The sequence below is a fragment of the Vipera berus genome, assembly GCF_964194415.1.
Source record: "Vipera berus genome assembly, chromosome: 1".
Taxonomy (NCBI): Eukaryota; Metazoa; Chordata; class Lepidosauria; order Squamata; family Viperidae; genus Vipera; species Vipera berus.
In genome coordinates, this window is record NC_138202.1 from 103,425,582 (window position 1) to 103,450,705 (window position 25,124).

The window sequence follows — 25,124 nt, forward strand, 5'->3', positions numbered from 1 at the left end:
CTATTCTGCTGTCTCCAGGCACTGCCATGTCCACTATCCAGACTTTTTTGTCTTTCTTATCGACAATTGTTAAGTCCAGAGTGATATATTGCAGGTGCTTGTCTGTTTGAATTATGAAGTCCCAGAGCAGTTTAACTTTATCATTTTCTATGACTTTCTCTATTTTATGATCCCATCAGTTCTTGCTTACAGGCAAATGATATTTCTTGCAGATCTTCCAATGCACCATTGTTGCTACTTTGTCATGCCGCTGCTTGTAGTCAGTCTGTGTGATCTTCTTGTAGCAGCTTACCAGGTAGTCCACTGTTTCTTCAGTTTCTTTGCATAGGCGGCACTTACTGTCTGTTGCTGTCTTCTCAATTTTGACTTTGTATGCATTTGTCCTTAATGCTTGGTCTTGTGCAGCCAGAATTAGTCCCTCGGTCTCTTTCTTTAACTTTTCTGCTCTTAGCCATTGCCAGGGATGATGATGATGATGATGATAAACAACGAGTGAAAACTGCAAGAAATATGGCCAGCTATATTTGTACTGTGTGGGATTTTTCATTTGTTCATTCCTTTTAGAGTGAGTAAGTAACAATATTGGTGTGTTCAATCTGTTCCCAGAGATTCATGTGTTGTTGTTTTTTTGTTACCCCCCAGGATGGAAAATTAAGTTTGGCTGATAAAAGTGGTCAGTTGTATGTATGGCTGCATTTTGCAATTTTTTGATGCAATTATTCAAATCTTTTTGTTAAGATTTCTCATGTTCACTTGACCTCTGCCCTTCCTAGCTTATCTGAGCAGTTATCAAGGGAAAGAAGTGTCACTGCCTAATTTCAAAGAGACTATTTAGTCTTAGGTGTTATTAAACTATGTTATGTGTAAATATGATTGGTAGTTGGAGTTTTGGCGGGCGGGGTGTGGGGAGATTGCCTTTGAGTCAGTTTTTGACTCTTGGAGAGTGCCTTGACTAGTTCCTGCAGTTTACTGGGAAAGGTTTTTGGGGAGTGGTTTACTGTAGTAGCTTCCTTTCTAAGAATGAGAGAGAATGACAGGTCCAAGATCACCCAGCTGGCTCTGTGCCTAAGGTGGGACTAGAACTCACAACTTCCAGTCTGGTACCTTTACTGCTACACCAAACTAACTCTGTTGTTTGTTTGGAGATTTTTCGCTTATGTTTGGCGATATCATGTATTTAGACTGATTCCACTATATTTGACTATATGCTAATATGGGAAGATTTCAGTGGAAAGTTGATAATGATAGTGTGCCACTAAACTTTAACGAATAAAGCCAAACATACAAAAACAGGCAGAACTGGTGGATCATAATTCCACTTTCTTTGGTGGCCTTGTATTTGCAAAAGTTCAAGAATAACAGCTGTATTCATATGATACACTGAATCGAAAACAAGTGCATCACAGTTTAGCCTACCAGGTTGTATACACCCTGCCAGTGTGGTTAGTAGATGATTTAACATATAACATGAACAGAGAAAATTGAGTTAACCTTGCTTAAGTTATCCATGAATAGGCTCGTTGTGCAAAAAAAAAGCCAATATTTAAAGTACTGTATCTATAGATTTCCTTTGCAACCTCTCACCCTGTTCTAAAGGTTTCCTCCAAAAAGATTTTCAAAAATGCAAGAAAATGCAAGGATTTCCCCCACTTCCATGAATAGCATTCTTGTCATTCTATATCCAATCCATTATTTAACAATAGTAGAGTATTGGGTGTATATAAAAGAGAAGTGATATCATTTTAAACCTAAAGACTACTTTGCTTGGCCAAGAATTAAACTGAGGATGTGAAGAAAAGCCAAGGAACTGAGAAGGGATAATAGATATTACTCTTTTGGAAACGAAGAAGAGAAAGTTCATATGTTTCTCCTTTGTGCATGATCTCTATTTAAACTCATCTCTGCAATGCATCGATTCAGAATTACTGCATACAAGAAACTGCTCCTAAATTATAGACCTTTTCCTCATCCTTTTATAGACTGTAGTACTCATTGACAATGCTTCTCCATTTCCCCCCATGGATGTCTCTGTTCATCTGCTTTTAATATGGTCCTAACCAAGTGCAAGGTTATTTATAGAATTTGTAGCTCCCCAGTAGTTAGAGTTATGAAGCATTCAGTCTTAAGCATATCCAGTTGTGTGGTAACCCAACTACTGCTTTAATGTGGTTTCCATCTTTTTATTTATGCACCAACGCATGATCCATGTCAGTATGCAAACAGTTTAAGATTAACCCTTTCTTTCAATGGAAGATGCAAATCATTTTATATAGTTCACCTAGAGGTCCACACAGATTAATTTTTACAAAAGATAATACTTGTAGCCTTCTGGATAGATTCTGTTAAATTAGCAACCAGAATCTAACATTTTGAGAATGAAGGTCTGAAGCCAACTCAAACAGCCCCTTAGCAAATAAAAGGAAAGAAACTGTTTATGAAATGTTCTATTTTATGCCTAATGAGGCCAAAAAGAATCCTGGATTAGAAATAGACCAGCTAATTATAGCTATATTATTAATACATTTGATGTTTAATTACATCTTGTTTTATTTTTCATCTGTAAGGACAGATTTTTCTACTTTCCTGAAGTATTCTTTCCCTTTCTTTCCTTTGAAGTCATACTTAAGACTGAAGATTTACTTCATATGATAGCATCTGCACCACTGCCAACATCATTGAATTAAATAGTCTAATAATGGATTATATAGGACAAATGTAGTATTCTTCTGACATCTCAAGATTAGAGTATAGATTTCTTTAAAGAATAGATTCACATTAAAAACCATACTTTTTTGTCAGTGGTTTTAAAAAGCCACAGGAAAGTTTTCTGTTGTAGGAAAATATTATGTCACTAGATCTTGATTTTCATTGTAGCAAGTTTAATTTCTTAAATACATGCCCTACTTCAGTCCAAATTCCAGAGATACCAACATTTGGAGATTATCTGGAAACCATTCTAGTCAGTACTGCTAAAGTCGTAGGCAGTCATAATTTCATGATAAGCATTTAGTCTGATGGTGAGGATCCTGTGGACTTAAAGCAACTCTTAAATTGATCTCTGATCAGAGATTACCAACTCTGCCTTTTCATACAGTCACTGAGTTGGAAGCAGCCACTTAGACCAGGGGTCTTCAAACTTGGCCCTTTTATGACTTGTGGACTTCAACTCCCAGAATTCCTCAGCCAGCGTGCCTGGCTTAGACCATCAAATCCAATCCACTAGTCAACAGGACAATGGTTGTCTAGCCACCATTTGAGCACACCCAGGTCATAATCAAAGTTTGCTTCTTGATTTTGTCTTAGATAAGGAACTGCTTATTACAGATAAAGTTGCTAGATTTTTCATGGCACCAATTAAAATCCATAAACAAATCATTTAGGATAAATTACATGGGTAAATCACTGAGATTCCAATTATTAGCTTTATTTTTATCTATTTTTAATTACTATACAAACCCTGACACTCTGCAGTCAGAGTAGAAAGCAATTCCTTTCAGATTTTAGTCTTACACTTAAGTCTCTCCCACACAGAAATAATAATTTATATATTTTGATTTTTTGAAAGCTCCGATTTGTAGAAAATTATAATTTATAATTTAATAATTTTAGCATATTATTAATTTGGGGTTTTAATTTATTTTAATATCCATGTAATTGTATTTTATTAATATGCTATTGTTGATATTTTAATATTATTTTACTCTCTTTTTAAAACTGCACTGCTGCTCTTAAACCCTTTTCGTGCACTTCAGGTATCTTGTTTTAATTTCCTTGATATTTTACAATTCTAGACTGGTATAAAACATTGGGCAATTACCATAATAAATCTAAACTTGAAACTGAAAGTAAGGAGTCATATTAAAAATTACTTGCCAGTTTGCAAAATAGGATAAATGATACAACTCAAATGCTTCAATTAAAATTACTGCCATAACAGTTATTTGTTTGTTTTTAAAACAAATGTGCTCAGTTAGCTTTTTTTAAAATAAATTTTATTAGTTTTTATAGGGTTAGGAATAAGAGGTGGGGTTGGGGTTGGGGTTGGGATTTGGGTTAGGGTTAGATTAAGGTTAGCATTGAAATTTTTCCAAATAATATTCTCAATATTTAGCAAACAGCATAATGTCTGGGTTTATGTGTTTAACAAACAATAATAGATAATAGTTAATTATCATAAACAATATGTTAATTAATTGCTTGATAGTCTTCTTCTTGCTAATACGGTATATATTCAAAGTTACATATCATATTTCTTTCTCTCTAATTCATTTTTCTAGCCATTGATAGAAATTATCCCATGTTCTAAAATACACCGAGTCTTCTTTCTCTTTTATCTTTAAAATCAATCTATCCATTTCTGCACACTCTAAAATTTTCTTAATTAGTAATTCTTCAGCTGGTAATTTTTCATTTTTCTAATGTTGGGCAAATACAATTCTTGCTGCAGTTAGTATGTGTAGAATTAAACATATGCAATCTTTCTCATAATTTGCTATTATTCCTAACCAAAATCATTCTGGCTTAAAGTCTATTTGTTTTGTAGTCATTTTCTCCAACCATAAATGTATTTTAACCCCAAATCTTTTTGCTTTAGGGCATGTCCACCAGATATGGTAATAAGTACCTGATCTTTGTTTGCATTTCCAAAAGTTGTTTGACATATTTTTAAACATTTTTGCTAATCTCACTGGTGCAATATGCCATCTGTAAAACTTTTTATATGTTTTCTTTATATGCCACTGCTTTAGTTAATTTAACATTTCTTTCCCATAACTTTTGCCAGTCTTCTAATTCTCTATTATATCCAAAGTTTTTTGCTCATGTTATCATTGTTTCTTTTACTTGTTCTTCCTCCATCTTTAAGTTTAACAGAAATTTATAGAGTTTCTTAATCAACTTTTCATCTGTTTTGAACAGTATCTGATCAAATTCTCTCTCCTTTATAGAATCCCATTGTTTTAGCATCTTTTTCATATCTCGTTTGAATTTGCAGATATGGCCACAATGCTAGATCAATACCATGTTCTTGTAAATCTTGTCTCTTTCAATTTTCCGTCATTGTCCAGAATACCTTTATAGGTCACAACTTTATCGTAGTTAATTAAATTTGGGTAAGCAAAAGCTTCCATTGTTGAAAGCCAGCCAGGTTAGCATTTTAAGTAGCAGTCTCATTTCACATTTTGGAGTATTGTGTTTTAAGATTTAAATATTCTTTAAAAGATTATTTGTTGAAGTTATTTTAATACAAAGACTTTCCAATAACTTTTTAGTATTTTCCTAGTATTTTATCTTCAACATTTCCATTCTGTATGGAAAAGGTAGACCCCTGGTTCCAGTGATGTTCCATCTTTAGTTCTGGATGGGGGATGGGCTGGTTCTCACACAGAACCAGCACACAATTGGAGGGGAGTCCCTCCCTGGACTCAGTTCCTAGTTAAATGGCATGTGGCATGTATATGCAGGGGGGTCTTATGTGTAGCTTTGTGTTATGTTCCAACCCCCTTTCTTATAGACTGGAAGGCACTGCACATGATCATAAATGTTTTGATTATCTCTCAATGTATTACACATGGGACTGCCTGTTAAGAGCATTTGGAAGCTACAATTGGTTCAGAATACAATGGTATGTAGTCAATTATGGGCATTTCCCATTTGTTACGTGAGCTACACCAGCTCCTAGTAGGTTTCTCATTGGAATTTAAGATTGTTATTATTATCCATAAAGGCCTTCATGGAATGGGCTCAGGGTAGTTGAAAACCACTGCTCTCCAATGGTTTCAATCTGCCCCATTGGTTCCAACAGGAGCAGCATGGTTCGGGTCCTGTCTATTAAAGAAGGTCATCTGTGGGACCCAAGAAGTGTGTCTTTTTTGTCATAGCCCCTGGCTCTGGTAGACCTCAATACCTGAGATCAAATTGGCCCCAAACCAGCTGTCCATCTGGAAAGCACTAAAAACCTGGCTGTATGCCCAGGCATAGGAGTTGGGAAGTTAGCAAAGCCTGTTTGGGTTGATATTACATTACTGTATGTATTTTTCTCTTGGCTACTGTTTCGTTTTTAATTATACAGTATGTGGTAAATCATACATTTTAATGGTTTTATATTGGGTTTTTTGTTTAAACTTTGTTCACCACCCAGACTTACTGTGGTGAAGGTGGTGACTATATCAAGCTAAATAAATAAATAAATACTTAAACTTTTTTGTAAATAATTAACTAGGAATTGAACAGTCCTGTAAAATGTTATAATTTGACTCTGAGTGCAAGAAAATTGGCAGGACCTATATGTAATGAAAATAACTGATTAAACAGTTGAATTTGAACAAAGTGCAAAATTTAAAAAGCAAGTGACTGTAATGGAGACAGAGGATAAGAATTTTTAAATTTTAATTTAATTTCTGATTCTGGTTCTGTCTTGGAAGCAATCTGCCTTTTGGACAATTTATTCACATGTGCAAACATGCAGCTATATGAGAAACAGTTACCAGGATTGGTCTCAGTAGAACTGTGACACTATAGTTTATAAAATGATCAATAGTGCTTTTTTAAGTGTTAATCTATCCAATCTTCCTGGATAGATCATCATCTTAAATTCAAGATTATCTTTTTTTTGGACATACACAGTCATAATTTTGATTTATGAGCTAGTAGATTACATATGTCAGTAGATTCCTTACTTATTGGCTTTCTGAGCTTAATAATAATAATAATAATAATAATAATAATAATAATAATAATAATAATAATAATAATAATAATAATAATAATAATAATAATAATAATAATAATAAAGTTGGAAGGGACCTTGGAGGTCATCTAGTCCAACCCCCTGCTCAGGCAGGAAACACTATACCATTTCAGGCAAATGGCTGTCCAGTCTCTTCTTAAAAACTTCCAGTGTTGGAGCATTCACCACTTCTGGAGGCAGGTTGTTCCACTGGTTAATTGTTCTAACTGTCCAGAAGTTTCTCCTTAGTTCTAGGTTGCTTCTCTCCTTGACTAGTTTCCATCCATTGCTTCTTGTCCTGCTTTCAGGTGCTTTGGAGAATAGCTTGACTCCCTCTTCTCTGTGGCAGCCCCTGAGATATTGGAACACTGCTATCATGTCACCCCTCACTCTTCTCGTTAAACTACACATACCCAATTCCAGCAACCGTTCCCTATATGTTTTAGCATCCAGTCCCCCAATCATCTTTGTTGCTCTTCTCTGTACCCTTTCTAGAGTCTCAACATCTTTTTTACATCGTGGTGACCAAAACTGGATGCAGTATTCCAGGTGTGGCCTTACCAAAGCATTGTAAAGTGGTATTAGTACTTCACTTGATCTTGATTCTATCCCTCTGTTAATGCAGCCTAGCACTGTGTTGGCTTTTTTGGCAGCTGCAGCACACTGCTGTCTCATATTGAAGTGATTGTCTACTACAGACATGTCAAACATAAGGCCCGGGGGCCAGATCCGGCCCACGAAGTGGTTTCGTGTGGCCCCCGAAGCCATCCTGGAAACAGTGAGGGAATGGCCCCCACTGCCTTGGCCCTGGCCCAGAGACCCTCCTCCTGCCAGAGACCCTCAGATCTGTCCCACTCCTGCCCAGGCCCCCATAGGCACCCTTGATGCGAACGATGTAGAGCTGGCCACGCCCACCCAGTAGGCCACACCCACTCTAGCCAGGCCCCCATAGGCACCCTTGATGCGAATGATGTAGAGCTGGCCATGCCCACCCAGTAGGCCACACCCACTCTGGCCATGCCCACCCAGTAGGCCACGCCCACCCAGACCATACCCACCCGGGCCCCCTGAGGGCAACCGCAATGCTGATGCGGCCCTCAATGAAATTGAGTTTGACACCCCTGGTCTACTAGGACTCTGAGATCCCTCTCACAGTTACTACTATTGAGCAAGGTACCACCTATACTATACCTGTGCATTTGATTTTTCCTGCCTAAATGTAGAACCTTACTTTTTTCACCATTGAATTTCATTTCGTTAGATAAGCGCCCAGTGTTCGAGTCTGTCCAGATTCTCCTGTATTTTAAGCCTATCTTCTGGAGTATTGGCTATTCCTGCCAGCTTGGTGTTGTCTGCAAATTTGACGAGTTCCCCATCTATCCCCTCATCCAAATCGTTAATGAAGATATTGAAGAGCACTGGGCCCAGAACAGAGCCCTGGGGCACCCCACTACACACTTCCTTCCATGTAGATGCAGTTCCATTGAGGACCACACGTTGAGTACGGCCTATCAGCCAGTGAATAGGGAAAGAGTTAAATGAACATTGAGTATTAAGACTTTTAACAACAAATATTAGGAAAACATTTTATGTTACAAAATAGTACCAATTTTGGAAAAAGAGAAATATTGTTGAGGTTAGAGAAGGAGTATTCTGTCATTTACCTGGTCCACACTTTTTCCTAACTGATATTCTATTTCATCTTTAAAGAAAAAGAAGCAAAGAAACTATAAAATTATATATGCATGCATATATCAGACTAATTATTCAGAACTACTAATTTTCAGATTTCTGATCTAAAATAGGGCACTGCGATTCTCATTTTTCTTATGAATTTTGTATGGAAAATCAAGCCATCATTGGCAGGAAGCAACATCCTTTTTATTTCTTAATAAGAACTTATAAGATATCTTATATCTTAGATTTTCAAAACATGTGGTAAAATTTTCGATTCTTGTTTTATCTCTAGCATGACAATAGTGGATCATTTCTTCCTTTATTCCTAATGTTTGTTATACTGTTAAAGCGATGATTATGATAATAATGTTGATTACCTAAGAAATTAATTTGATGCAATAGTTGCCTTTGAATGTTCCTTACTCAAAATTAAGATTGTACTAAACATTTTTCAGGTGTCTTAATTCATATTATGTAACTTTATGCTATTCCAAGGTACATTTAATACTTCTCAAAATTGCCAAAACTAATTTCTTCATCACATGATGTAATGGACTATGAGAATGAGTTTGAGAAACAGAAGGAAAAACTACAACTGCATCATGCAAAAGATATTTCAGCCCACAGATAGAATGGGGATACGGTAAGGGTCTCACAAGGAAACCTTCCTAATTTTCTGGAAAACAAAAAGAAGGGAGGGGAGAGGTATGTTCAGACTTGCAAGATTCTGCTTCTGCAATCTTACAATAAATGTAGCGTTAGTATTCCACAGGGTTTCTGCTTCCTGTCTGGATTATCTCAAACCCAGCCTTCTTCGTTATTATTTTTTCACGATCAAGATTGGTCCACCTATACTCCCCACAATGACAACAAACAAGCTCTCAGATTATTCAAGAACCAAGATTGCTAAGGGAAAGAAGGAAAAGAAAAAAGAAAGTAGAAGCATTAGATTTCCACCTACAGTGGCAACTGAGCTTCTCAGCATTCAGCAAACATTGTTCTGGTGATTGAGGGGAGGGGCGTAGTGAGGGGAAGCTTCAACAGAAGACACATTCAATCTTTCCAATGGAATTCTTGAGGAAATATAAGACTTTTTGGGAAGTAAATATGAAACTATAGATTGTTGCTTAACTTTGCAGCATGCCAACTTTCTGTTGTTGTGGTAGTGGTTCTTATATTCAAAATATAAAGCAGCAAACCAGGTAGCAAGTCTGGTAAGAAAGAGACTGAAAAGCACACTGATATGTGTAGGTCTTGTATCGCTAACTCCTGAATTACAGTCTAAGATTATTATGATATCTTTTCCGTTAAGACACACACAAAGGGTAACTTTCTGGAAAGAATCTAAAATTAGGCTCTTTTTCTTACTATCACAACATTGGAAGCGACAAACATAAACCTGATTGCTGAAAGTCTCCATGACTACAATATTGTTCTTTAAAAACATACTGAGAAGTCACAGGTTTCACCCTTTCATAAGATACCTCATTCTGTGTTTCTACCAGATCAGATTCTAATTGCATCAAATAGATTCAGCACACCGTTTCACTATGTGAGAGGTATTGTAATCATTTAGCTATTCAAAGAAAAATTTATTTCCTGATCAGGCAGCTAGAAACAGTATGGTCTATTGTTATACTAGGGAGGAATGATACAGAAAAAAACATCTAAGTAGGTATGATAATTAAATGCATAAGAAAAAGGCAAATATTTTCTTTCAGAACTTTGTGTGAAAATTAAAGTTCTTTGTTTGTAACGTGCAAAGAAACTTTACAGGAAGCTTTATTCACTGCTTCTAAACAATATGTTTTTTTCTTGTCACTCAGTACCAATAATCCTATATCTAATTTCAATACTGTTATACAGAACCATATATTTCAATCAGTTTCATGACTCTAATGATTTCAAAAGTCCAGCATATGTTTTACTTCTAATAAAAGGTACCAATATTAGATGAACTGATCTTTCAAATTTCCTCAGGACTGGTTACAAATGTAGATTATGAAGCAAGGAACCGAGGGTTTAATTACTATTTTGGGGTACACCCCAACTCAATAAAATTGTTGAGTGTTAGCATCATTATTTGCTTACAAAACTAAACATGAAACATAATTTGAAACATTTTGGTTTAAAATTGTAGTCAGAAATGCAAAACTGGCAAGAGTTCACATGCAAATACATGTGTGTATGTACACACACATACAGGCATCTTCCTTCCTTCCTTCCTTCCTTCCTTCCTTCCTTCCTTCCTTCCTTCCTTCCTTCCTTCCTTCCTTCTCCTTTCAGTGAAGTCTGGCAATGTTGCTTCAATTCTATTTCTGATCAGTTTTATTATATCAGGAAAAGGAAGGAAGGAAGGAAGGAAGGAAGGAAGGAAGGAAGGAAGGAAGGAAGGAAGGAAGGAAGGAAGGAAGGAAGGAAGGTGTCTGTATGTATGTATGAGATACTGTTCTACAGTTATATGGATAATTGAAGTAGGGATCTATATGCAGTTGCATTTGACATCAAATTGAGTAAATCCAATGGAACCAAAGGCTGACACCAATTTCATGTCCAGCATTTGCAAATCAGAGCACCTATATTACATTTTACAGGTAGTCCTTGATTTACATGCTTGACAACCAGCATATATTTACAACTGTTGCAGCATCCCAGAATCATGCGACCTTCCCAGTTGGCTTCCAGCAAGCAGACTAAATGGGGGAAGCTGGATGTAAGACAAAAATATCCACAATTTTACGCAAAAATTTGCACATCATAAAATGTTCCAACTTTAGTAAACATTTTATCAAGGTATACAGCATTCATTTACCTGCTGTAGCTTTTTACCATTTATGAACACTTTGAAATCATTCTATTTTTCCCCGTCAAACACAACTGCCTTAGCTTTCATACATTAATTTTCAGGTCCATATTTTATATTGTATCCATGTTTATCTAATATTCACTTCTAATCATTCAGTTTCTCAGTCAACAACATGCCTTTATCTCGATACAAAACTACATGTTCATTTATGTCCCTAAATGTATATGCATTCATGTCCCCAAGCCAACATACCTGTAACCACACGTATTCTTTATACATTTCTCCACAGATACATAAAACAACTAAGAGGACATCTCACCTCCTTGTCTTAAATCCTGCTCAATGCTGACCTATTTGCTACTCATTCCATTTAGGCTCATGCATTATTTACTTCCATCAAATATTGCTCTTTTTGCATTCAGCAATCAATCTTCAGTTCCATATTCATGCAAACCTATTCAATTTATCATAACTTTTACTAAATCAACAAATGTACAATGAGCTTACTCATATTCATGTGTTTCTCAGTAAGTTATGAAGAACAAAACTTTACATATATGTTACACAAGTTGCCCAATCTTTCCATAAACACATAACATCCATAGTTTAACATTTCTTCTATTATATCAGCTATACCTGCATCCTTACAATTTACCAACCTCTTAATAGTATTTATTGCTTGCTTTTTAGTCATTTATTTTTGGTGGGGATACTGACCTTTGTAACATTACTTTTAATTCCATTCTTTAATATAGCGGTCACCAACCTTTCTGGCTCTGCAGACCAGCAGTGGCGGCAGCAGCGAGAGAGGAGATGGTTTTGTGTGCTCTCCCACTGCTAGTGCGGCCCAGTTTCCAACAGGCTGCGGCCCAGTAGCAGGCCACAGACCAGGGATTGGGGACTCCTGCTTTAATACATCACTCCTATTCCCATACAACTCTTAAATATTTCTTTCCCTGAAAATCATTTCAACACCTTTATTTTTAATTTCATCCATTACACTGGACTCCCTAAACAGTTTTAATTTCCATTGAAAATGTTTTATATTTTCTCTGCTTCTTTTAATCTTAATGGTTCTATGCTTTATATAAAAGGATTGGAAAGTATAAGAATGATGAAAGACTCTGCATAGTATTTGTACATGTATTTATGGGAGGGGACATACAGGAAAAAAAAGAGAGAGAGGGCTAACAGTATAAATCCACCACGAAAAAAGACTGATAATGTAGTTTTTATTGGTGAAATAAGTGCTTCATTTGCATATGCGGTAAAATTTTGCACACATGATAAACAGCTGCAAATAAAAGATAGGTTTCCCAAAGTTTTTACACTCAAATAAATGAACAATTTATACTTTAAAGAATTGCCATATATGCTGCACTACCATAAAGCTTATCTCATCCAAAGGAACTGTTATGGACAATCAAGTCAAAACCATTTGACCACTAGACTATAACATCATCAATGATAAAAATAAATAAATAAATATTTTAAAACTTCCCTTACATATTTATATTACAATCTGAATTTATAATGGAATATCATTTTTAGATCTACCTAGCAATAAAGCCACAGAACATTTAGTTAGCTAAGGGCAGATAGATTTTGTTTATTTTGGTTTCTCGCTTTTCCGATATATATCCTATAATTCATAATTATTTTGTGTGCATTCCAATATACACACATGCAGTGCTTCAAAATATAGACTTTATTGCAAATACGTTTTTAATTGTATCATTTTTCCTCTATAAATGCATTCCAACTAATATAATTTTTGTACATGTCACAGAAATAATGTGTCCTAATTCACATGTGCATTTGTTAAACCTTTTATCAAAATTTAAATGACAAACATTATTCCCGTCCACTTTCAACTCCAGTGAGAATTATAGTAACTATAATGTGCTTTAACTGTATATTGCATGAGGCTTCCACACAGAAACTATGGAACTACTTGAACAATAGATTGGTTCTTGATTTCCATTCAACATCTTTAGATGAGAGTTTATCAAGAATCGGCTCTTCTTCGATAAGCATGAGTACATAATTTCTTTTCTAAGATCTTTTTCTGAATACTCCCACTATGGCAAATTAACTTTTTTTAAGTGATATCTAACTTTTGGAACCATTCCTCAAAATGACTGTAAACCAACTCTTGTTACCAATCACTTTTCAAGGAATATCAAAATAGTTTTCTTCCAGTGAATCTTTCAATACATCATTGATTTTCTATTTTTTTTAAAAAAACACATTTATCTTTTTAAAAGGTATTTTTAGAGAAAGGTATGATCAAAATATGAAACAAAACAAATAGCAATATAATCAGCATTCTTCATTATCTTTCAACTGCTTATTTTGGATTGCTAGCTTTCCATATATCTTGTACTTCAGATAAAAGAAAAGATACCGTAGATTCCGGCGTATAAGACTACTTTTTAACCCATGAAAATCTTCTCAAAAGTCAGGGGTCGTCTTATACCCGGGTGCTGAAACTTTAGGGACAGGGCTGGCTGGAAAACCTGGAGCGGATCTTCCATTTAGTCTGCGCAGGGAAAGCGGGACCAATTGGAGTAGAAGCTGCAGTCTGTGATTTTTTACAGGTGGGGTCTGGGCTTCTTTCCTTCTAAAGTTGAAGAGCAGCTGTAGGCAGATGGGGAATGCAAGAGCAATTTGAAAGGCAGGTGGGGAATGTGTAGCAGAGCAGCAGCTTAGCTCTAAGGACACATTTGACTCAGGAACTGGGCGGGCTGGCTGGAAAACCTGGAGTGGATCTCCCATTTGGTCTTTTTTTAAAATCCCATTTATATCCCACCCTTCTCCGAAGACTCAGGGCGGCTTACAATTTAAAGCACAAATCAATGTGCTTAGCAATAGCCTTCATTCTATGTATATGCCTGCCTATTAGAGCTTTCACCCCCCCACAAGCAGCATTATTACAAAGTCAGCTTATTGCCCCCAACAATCTGAGTCCTCATTTTACCTACCTCGGAATGATGGAAGGATGACTCAACCTTGAGCCTGGTGGGATTAGAACCTGCACTAATTGCAGGCAGCTGGGGTTACTTAAGGCTCTGCGCAGGGAAAGCTTTAGAGTGAATTAGGAAAAGTGAAAAAGTGAATTAGGAAAATAGGAAAAGGGTTGCTGGAATTGGGTACGTGTAGTTTAATGAAGAGAAGGGTGAGGGGTGACACGATAGCAGTGATCCAATATCTCAGGGGCTGCCACAAAGAAGAGGGAGCCAAGCTATTCTCCAAAGCACCTGAAAGCAGGACAAGAAGCAACGGATGGAAACTAGTCAAGGAGAGAAGCAACCTAGAACTAAGGAGAAACCTCCTGACAGTTAGAACAATTAACCAGTGGAACAACCTGCCTCCAGAAGTGGTGAATGCTCCAACACTGGAAGTTTTTAAGAAGAGACTGGATAGCCATTTGTCTGAAATGGTATAGGGTTTCCTGCCTTAGCAGGGGGTTGGACTAGATGACCTCCAAGGTCCCTTCCAACAACTTCTTCTTCTTCTTCTTCTTCTTCTTCTTCTTCTTCTTCTTCTTCTTCTTCTTCTTCTTCTTCTTCTTCTTCTTCTTCTTCTTATTATTATTATTATTATTATTATTATTATTATTATTATTATTATTATTATTATTATTATTAAGTTTAATCCACTTGCACTGTTTTATGTTTACATGTTTGATGACAAACAGCCTTATGTTTATAAGTGACAGTTTTCCTACTAAGTACCTGCATGTCATAAGCATTTGAATTAAAATTGCCATATTAAAATCAAATCTGATGTTTTTTAATTTTTATTTGGTGTGCGTTGGAAGAGGGGTAGTCTTATACGGCGAGTATAGCCCAAACCCTATAATTTAACAGGAAATGTAGGGGGTCATCTTATACGCCCAGTCGTCTTATACGCCGGAAAATACGGTAAATGTAGGTAAAGTGGATTTGTGGAAACCAAGGCCCATAAGAAAAAAATAAGACAACTGTGCTCATTTAGCCTTGAAGAAGACAGTGGGGAGAGGGATATGATTGAAATATATGAAAACAAAATGCAGAACATCCTTAGAGTTGAAAACTGACTGAATGGCCCATAGTCTGTAGTTGAATGAGGAAATATACTGCCATGCTCAGGTTGGACACAACAGGCATGCTATTAAATGACAGAAAGGCAGATTGTGGACTGTCAGAAAAAGCTATTCCTCTTAAAGAACCTACTAGCTTGATTAAAAGTCAAAAACATGGAGAGATAAGCTCTCTAAAAAGGCAAAAATAGGACTGCTCATAAGGTATTTGGGGGGGAGATAGATTGCTCAAATAGTCTCAGTGGATAATTTAGGGTCACAGAAGTTCAGACTAACTTCAGAACTAGCCCAGAGCACTCATTAGCAGTATCAAGGATTACTTGGAACAATATAGTGTCTACATGAAGGCAGCAGAATTCATTTATTTTCAATGGTTTTGGAAAAACAGATTTAGAATGCAAACAAAGAAAGGTTCTAACTGTGGTCAGGGTTGTTTCCAAACTGAAATCTGGTCTTCAGAAGAGCTTGTGGGCCTCATAAGGCCATCTTTAATAAACAGTCATGTACAATAGTGACAAATATCTGTAGCTCGGGTGTAGTATGTGGGTGTAGCACTGACCCTCAACCAACCCATGCAAGCCCCCCCTCCCACCAGTTCACCTCCCAGTGGCCCTGACCTGATGTAACCTCACTTAATACACCCATACCTGAAGCCCTTATAAACAAGAACACTGACACTGACATCCCCTAAACTCTGCTGAAGATGTTAGTCAGCTTGGTAATGAAACATTCATAAACCAACCCACCAGCTCGGAGAATGAACCTTCACTCGCAAGAAATCATGTATCACAGTTTCAGCTTTTTTTTCTAGCTGTTATAAAAATTATTTCACAATGGGATTCTGTGTTAAATGAGTTTTAAAATGCTATCATTTAAATCACATCTTGTGCAGATAAATATTTATTAGATTATAAAATATGTTCTGCAAACCATGATTAATCCTCTGGGGGCAAGAAGCTATGTAAATCCCTTTTATAGGCATGGATCCATTTTACCCCCGTTGTTCTGAGAAATCTAACAAGGCAACATATAAATGCAAATGAAAACACATATTTGACAGTTCTATCTACTGTGCAATTTTCCCTTTGTGCTTGCAACCGAGTAATGAACCTCAGACCTCTTGTTCCTCCCTTTGGGAATGGGTTGGAAAATGGCTACTAGTGCCCCAGATTCTTGGCTTACTGACAACTATTATATGCATTGAGACAGTATGAATAAAATGTAAAAAAAATCAACTATGCAATTTTATTGACTGTTTGGTAGACTATAGCACAGGATCCAATATTGATCTGTCCGCGCATGCTACAACATTCACCTAAACTTACTTTTATTTACTTATTCACAATACCAAAGCAAGAGAAGCCATTCTGATGATAAGCCATGATCAGGTTGTTACTGCTGTCAAATAATAGGCTAAAGATTTGGAAGTATAGTAAGATCAATCTACCTTACCCCCAAGGTTCCTGAGTATATCTTTTATGTAACAAGATATGTAATTTTCCTAAATTCTGAAGTGCATTAACACATTTCAATATTTTCCCTGATATATTCTCAAGGCTATTTATGAGACAGAGAGAGAGTGTGAGTGAAAGTGAGAGAGAGAGAGAGAGAGAGAGAGTGAGTGAGTGAGTGAGAGAGAGAGAGAATGTATAATATTAACACACATACATGTAGTTACAAACTCAGTAAATCTTGATCAATAATAATAATAATAATAATATAGTAGTAATCTGTAATAAAAACTACTACAACTACTTCTACAAGACTAGTGGTGGGATTCAGTCAGTTTGCACTGGTTTGGCAGAACCAATAGCTAATTTTTTGTTGACTTTGGTGAACTGGCTGAAGCCCTAGCCCATTTTTTTTTATTTAAAAAGTTTTACAATACATTTTGACTTTAATCCCCCCCTTCCCCACCCCTACCTAACCCTCCCTATCCCTCTCCCCCAATCCCTCCTCCCCCCCGACTTCCCAGAGCTAAATACAGGGTATAAAATCAAAAAACAAACATAAGCACCCCTATGTTATCAGCAATAAACTATTAATTCTATCTCCCTCTAGCTCATATAAAATGAATACAAACAATATTAATATTACAAATGAGGTAAAAAAGAAAAAGAGGAAAACAAAAAAAGCTTTACTCAAAATAGATTTTCTTAATCCCAGTCCTTATTCATATTAATTTCAAAAAAAACGAAAAAAACTTTCACCTACTATTTAGATTCTCCAACCTTTCTCTAATTTCTAAACAAATTCTCAGTCACACGCCAAAAGCGCCTATCTCTATTAACCTTAATAATCTCCAACCAAACTAAACTATGATCAAAAATAGTTCTTGCATGTATCACACCAAATGTCTCGCATTTCCAAATCATCCTTGAGTTCAAATAAAAAGAGTAAAAAAAAAAAAGGTTTAAGCAGTCTATTAGACAACTTGTTGTTAATTAGGAGCTTGCATACCCATTCTTAGTTCAACACATACTTTTAGTCCATAACCCTCATATACTTTTCTAACAAGCAAATAACATCAATCTTAAATTGTGTTAAATATTAAAAAAAAACTTTCTTTCTCCTCTATGATAAATTTAATCCATTGACATTCTAATTTAAAAATTTAATCACCAATCTTAACGCCCCAAAGCTTTTGGAGTACGTCTGTCATGACCCCCAAAACTTCTTTGGACCGCGCCCCTTCCACAGCTTCACTGTAAGTACACTTTGGAGATTCCATAACTTCCTGCTGGTCTTGCTCTTGCTCTCGTCTCGCTCTTCTTAGGGCGGCACGCGTCATCCTCTGGCCTCCTACAACATCCGATGAAACTGTATCTTGATCCCCTCCAACACCATTGTCCTCTATCTGTCTATCTGCAACATCTTGAAGCTTTCCCTCGCCGTATCCCTTTACAGCTTCCAAAAATGATAGGGGAGTTACTTTTAACACATTGCTATAAAAATCACGTGCCTGGGCCACAGTAACCAGACGATGTCTTTTACCTTCATGCGTCACCACCAGTCCAACTGGAATCTCCCATCTAAACTTAATATCACATTTCTTAAGTTCCTGTACTAGAAATGCAAAATCTTTCCTTCTCCTTAAAATCTTCGAAGGAATCTCTTTTAAAACCAAGACTTCTTGCTCAGCCACTACCAATTTAGTATCATAAGCAGCTTGAATGACTTCATCTCTAATTACTCTCTTTGTAAAATAGACCACCACATCTCTGGGTAACTTCCTCTGTCTTGCAATCCATGAATTTACACGAAAAATTTTGTCCATATTTCCCTCAATTTCAGATGCTGGCTGGCCCAATACCCCTTCCAGAGCCTCAGAAATCAGCTGCTTTAAATCTTCTTTACAATTCTCCTTTAAACCCCTGATTCTAATAGCATACTGCATCTGATGATACTGAACAAGGCTCAATTCTCCGTCCATTTTATCCCTTATATTTTCATTTTCTAATACCTTTGCTTCTAATATAGAGTTCTTTTGACTGAGATCCTTCACTTTTACACCTAGCTGTTGCACACATTCAGCTACAGATTCAATCATAGACAACATGTCCACCCTCATTGCTCTAAACTTCTCTTCCATCTTCTTCTCCAATTTCTCCATTTTCTCCTCCATTTTCTCCTCCAGCTTTTTCAACTTTTCATCCATCATGTCAGACATCAATTGTGAATGCTTTCCAAGAGCGTCTTGTAAATCCTTAAGCGTCAATGCCGGAGGAGGTGCAGGAGGAAGCAAAGCTTGCAATGAGGTCTGTTGCACCAGGGAAGACCCCGCACTCCGAAGAACTTTAGAAGTTTTAGCCGCCATCTTCCCCCACTTTCACTTATTGCGCACTTTCACTTTAAAGCTATAAAATCCATTGAGCTAGAGAGTAAAGATAAGAGTCCACATCACCTTGACCTCCTGTACCGCTCTGCCTGCATCTTGACAATCAAAAGTATTTCCTTTTGGCAGGGGTGGTTGCTAACGCCTGGCTCTGCTCCATAAATCCCGGAGCAGGGGCGCTGCGCAGCTCGGAGCAACCCAGGCTTCGGGGGGGCTCAATCCTTCAGCCGCCCAAACTCTCAGTTCAGGCGGCCCCGGAGAGCTCAACCCCTACCTGGGGCCTCACCCCCTCCTCTTCTCCCAAGGAGGGGGCTTCAAATCCATCTAAACAGCTGATCTGCGCTGTTTACGATGGAAAAACACAGCTGCGGAGCGGGCAGCCCGAAAACGGCTGTCTTCGGCGTCGCGTTGCCACCGGAAGTCCAAGCCCTAGCCCATTTTTGCAAGGCTCAGAACGGACCGCCTTGGAGGCCCAGGACCACAACGGATTTCCAGAAGTGACATCCACTCAGAGAACCAGTTGTTTAGGTATTTTTAATCTCACCACTGTACAATATCAAACTACACTTTTTATTTCAGATTTCATTGTGATAGATAATATGACTGTGAAAGATTGTAACATGCATGTTACTGATCATCTGTTCCTTTTCCCCCTGCTCTATCTCACAATCAAAGCTCTTGTCTTCTGCTTAAAGGCTGCAAAACCTTTTGTCCTGAATCACCCAGAATAATAACATTGTACATGGTCCGCTATTACTGTACAGGAAATAATGATTCATGTGGTATCTAAATAATGCTCTTACCAATCCTGCAAGGAAGCAAATTATAGACATACTATATCTTAAATTATTTCATAGATACTGTATGTCTCTATTCCTTAGAGAGAATTGCCTGCTTCCATTACTTTGCTACCAAAACACCACAACTGATATTTACCTCGTTTGTTTGTCCAAAAGCCTGTAAGCAAAGCCAAACAAATTCTCCAGGTCTTCAAACTAAATTATCTCCTTACCTATGTAGATTATTTTTCCTAAGGATTCTTCTAAAATGTAACTCTTTTGTTTGAAATATCTACATCTGATATGAAAAACACCATAAATATCCAGAATTTCCAATTAAACTGCACCCCAGAATGTTATTCAAAGAGAGGAGAAAGCCTGAACTCCAGCTAAAGCTTGTGCGTGCATTCTTTGTTTCTTCATCTGGGTCTTTTGAACTCTTCATCAAGTGTGAAGTTTCAGTTCTGAACAATACAGTACAGCCATTCCAAATATGTTGTATGTAGAAGGAAAATGGTAAAATAAATAATATAACTGCCCAGAATGTTCCTGTGGTAAGATAGGTGGCCAATAAATCATATATATATTAGCACCGCTTCACATAACCATTCTCTCTCTTTATATCAAGATGAATTTAAATGAGTTTCCTATACAAAATAGAACTCTGCCCTGATTAATAAAAGAGTTGGTACATCTGAGGTGTAAATATTCACATCAATAGGAGATGGAAAAAATATAGGGTTTTCTATGACTCTTGCCCGCCACCTAGTGGTTGTCTGGATTTTTGTAGGCCACACCTCAGCCCTGGTTCTAGAGATGAAAAAGGTGCAGAAAATAATCAATAGCCTGAAATACTTTCCTTTTGTTTCAGAAAAAACTGAAGAAAATGGAAGTGTTATTATTTTTTTACTTTCCAAAACAACAGTTAGATCATTTGACAAGATACTGTAGTACTGTGAGAAATCAGGTAAAGAAAATTCTACTGAGATATTATGACTCTACTGAATTGCCAGGTAACCTAGCATGCCCTAGCAGTATGCCATCAAATACCAATGAGAAGACAGGGTGACAACTAGCAAGAAGAATTCTCTGTATATTCCTACTGGGCTTATTGGGAGCATGTCACTGGAAAGGAGATACTAGACAAATGGAGCCCAGTATCCATCAAGAAAGACAACTCTAATCCATATTGCTATTATTTGTACCATATAATATTTCTGTAACTTGGGAACTTAATATAAGAAGCTTAAAGTTTTCAGGGACAGCATTCACAGAATATGATTGAGTGGAGATGGGAACAGGGCTCCTCCTCACCTATCTTAACCATCTGCCATTCTTCAAATGAAACTTTGGCCAATTTGCAATACCTACATTGATTCTCATATGGTGCAGAATGTGGGGGGAGGGGAAATGATATTCCCTGTTGGTGCCACTGGAGCCCTGTGTAAATCTTCCTTGTGGAAAAATCTTGTTCTGATCAATCCAGTCTACTTTTTTTTTCCTTCTGGACCTACATTGCACACTTTTTTCCTCCTGGACCTACATCACACACTTTTCAATGTGAAAAGTGATTAAAAAGTGTAACTTCCTGGAATTAAGTAGCTATTCACCAGGCAAATAAATTTAGCAGCAACAAGGGTGGAAGAGCTATTGTGTTACCTTTTCGGTTCTACAATTGTTTAGGCCCATATTATTCAGGGTGGGAAGCTTTCCATCAATATGTGGTTGCTGCTGTTGCTGCTGCTGCTCCCGCTGGATTTGTTCTCTCATCTTTCGAGCCTCCTGAATTGCTTTCATTACAGTGTCCTGGTCCCCAAATAGGGCAGGTGAGTTAAGACTGGAAAGGATGTCTAGAAAGAAAAGGATTGTAAGAGTGCATTAAAATATCCCCTTTTCAAGAGATTTATATACATACACACATAAACATTCTAATTTCAGCTGCTGCAAATATTTAAGCCTGTATCTTTAACATTAAAATGGATAGTAATTTTAGATTTGGGCAACAGCTGTAATTTTGTTTTCCATTCTGAGTGATGTTTAATCAGAGATAACCTCTCCTGAAGCAATTAACAGAAATTATTATTATATTAATGATTTAATCAAAACATTTGATGCCTTTTAAAGTGAGAATTTCAGCGCATTTTTCAATCCTAGCGCAAAGGACAAAAATGTACCTACACATGATTTTTGCTTTGTATTTGTAAATGTATTTGTAAATCTTAACTGATGTTCAAGAAAAAATCATATTATGTTTTCTTATAGAGGTTGATATTTCCAAATGATAACTGATATAATTCATTGCTGTTTCATTTATTTTTCCATTATGAAGCTGTCAGGTTGAACCCAGAACATTCATGTTAACTACATTCAACCATGAACCTTATAGAACATAAAAGAAATAAATCCAGTTCAATTTTTACCACAATAATCAGTGATTGGAGATGAGAAAGAAAGGAAGATAAAGCCTTACATTACTTGATTTTTTTATCATAGAAAGTATCTAATGAAGCAATTTTTGAACCAGAGAATGAGGTACAGCTATGAAGCAAACTTTCTAGGATGCTCTTTTAAATCTAGTGAATACTTTGAATAATCCTGGATTCAAGGGATTGTAACCATGAAATGGCATGTTACAGTCAAGCTGTAAATGAATTGAAACAATATATTTTAAATCCAGCTCTGATCAGATACATTGAGAAGCAAGTGTGTACGGCTATTAAATAAATACTTGTTACTTCCAATATTGGATTTAATTGTATAAAAGATTACTTGTCTATGTTTCGATCAAAGCATACAGGTGAAACTCGAAAAATTAGAATATCGTGCAAAAGTTCATTTATTTCAGTAATGCAACTTAAAAGGGGAAACTAATGTATGAGATAGACTCATTACAAGTAAAGCAAGATAGTTCAAGCCGTGATTTGTCATAATTGTGATGATTATGGCTTACAGCTCATGAAAACCCCAAATCCACAATCTCAGTAAATTAGAATATTACATGCAATCAATAAAACAAGGAGTGTACATAGAACAATATCGGACCTCTGAAAAGTATAAGCATGCATATGTACTCAGTACTTGGTTTGGGCCCCTTTTGCAGCAATTACTGCCTCAATGCGGCGTGGCATGGAAGCTATCAGCCTGTGGCAGTGCTGAGGCGTTATGGAAGAGCAGGATGCTTCAATAGCGGCCTTCAGCTCTTCTGCATTGTTCGGTCTCATGTCTCTCATCTTTCTCTTGGCAATGCCCCATAGATTCTCTATGGGGTTCAGGTCAGGCGAGTTTGCTGGCTAATCAAGCACAGTAATCCCACGGTCATTGAACCAGGTTTTGGTGCTTTTGGCAGTGTAGGCAGGTGCCAAGTCCTGCTGGAAAATGAAGTCAGCATCCCCATAAAGCTCGTCTGCGGAAGGAAGCATGAAGTGCTCCAAAATCTCCTGGTAGACAGCTGTGTTGACCCTGGACTTAATGAAGCACAGTGGACCAACACCAGCAGATGACATGGCTCCCCAAATCAACACAGACTGTGGAAACCTCACACTGGACTTCAAGCATCTTGCAGTGTGTGCCTCTCCATTCTTCCTCCAGACTCTGGGTCCTTGGTTTCCAAATGAGATGCAAAAGTTGCTCTCATCAGAAAAGAGGACTTTGGACCACTGAGCAACAGACCAGGTCTGTTTTTCTTTAGCCCAGGTAAGACGCTTCTGACGTTGTTTGTTGTTCAGGAGCGGCTTGACAAGAGGAATACGACATTTGAAGCCCATGTCCAGGATCCGTCTGTGTGTGGTGGCTCTTGATACACTGACTCCAGCCTCAGTCCACCCCTTGTAAAAGTCCCCAACACTTTTGAATGGCCTTTTCCTGACAATCCTCTCCAGGCTGCTGTCATCCCTGCTGCTTGTGCACCTTTTTCTTCCACACTTTTCCCTTCCACATAACTTTCTATTAATGTGCTTTGATACAGCACTTTGGGAACATCCAACTTCTTTTGCAATTACCTTTTGAGGCTTCCCCTCCTTATGGAGGGTGTCAATGATGGTTTTCTGCACAACTGTCAGGTCAGCAGTCTTCCCCATGATTGTGATTCCTACTGAACCAAACTGAGAGACCATTTAAAGGCTCAGGAACCCTTTGCAGGTGTTATGGCTTAAGTAGCTGATTAGGGTGGGACACTTTGAGCCTAGAATATTGCACCTTTTCACAATATTCTAATTTTCTGAGATTGTGGATTTGGGGTTTTCATGAGCTGTACGCCATAATCATCACAATTATGACAAATCACGGCTTGAACTATCTTGCTTTGCATGTAATGAGTCTATCTCATATATTAGTTTCCCCTTTTAAGTTGCATTACTGAAATAAGTGAACTTTTGCATGATATTCTAATTTTTCGAGTTTCACCTGTAGAAATAATTTAGTGTTAGGAATATTTCAACTACATGCTTTTGCCCAGTTTAGATAGGTGTGCCAACTGGATAGGTTTCTTGAGACCTTAGATTGGCCATTATAATATATGATTTAATCACAATATACTGTATGTAGATTATTGCAGTATGCTTTTTGGACGACTGCTTTGTAGAGTGCTTAGAAATTACACCTTGCATGGGACAACAAAAGCATGCATCAAGGTTTATTAAATTTTTACATTCTGGGGTTTTTTGTGTTTTTTTTTGCAGACACATTGAAATATTAAGAGTTAATAATGGGACAACAAATCAGTATCAGTTCTGAGCAACCACATATATAGGTTTTCTTTAGGATGAATTGGCTCCAACCTAAACCTTCAAGTCATCCAATAGTGCACTTATTGCTACTATTGGTACTATAACTGAGTCTGTACACCTTGCTGAGGGTCTTCTCTTTTCTTCCACCTTTCCTCACATCAGAGCTCTCTAGAGGTCTTCATATAATAGGTCTCAAGTAGGATAATTTGAGAGTGGTCATTTGTGCCTTAAGTGAAATTCTGGAGATTTGTTCATAGATTACTTTGTTTTCTTGGCCATCCATGGTATTCTCAGGAGTTTTTTCCCCAACATCAACATTCAAACATGTCATTACTTTTTCAATCCCACTTCTTCAAAATCCAATGTTCACTTCCATAGAGTGTCCTAGTGAATATCACTGCCTGCACTATTCTGATCTTTGTAGATATAGGCATATCAGGGCATCTGAATATTTTCCCCACCCCCATTATTTTGTTATTCTGCATGAAGCAC

At 37.1% G+C, this 25,124-nt stretch overlaps 1 protein-coding gene across 2 annotated transcripts in view; it reads right to left on the reverse strand.

The window, feature by feature from the left end:
* The window catches only part of SOX6 (SRY-box transcription factor 6), a 326,300-nt gene that overhangs the window by 39,279 nt on the left and 261,897 nt on the right, over positions 1-25,124 (reverse strand). For both annotated transcript variants that reach the window (XM_081345836.1, XM_081345835.1), the window contains one exon: positions 21,568-21,758. In XM_081345836.1, coding sequence (XP_081201962.1) covers positions 21,568-21,758 — 191 coding nt within the window. The remainder of the gene's footprint in view (positions 1-21,567; positions 21,759-25,124) is intronic.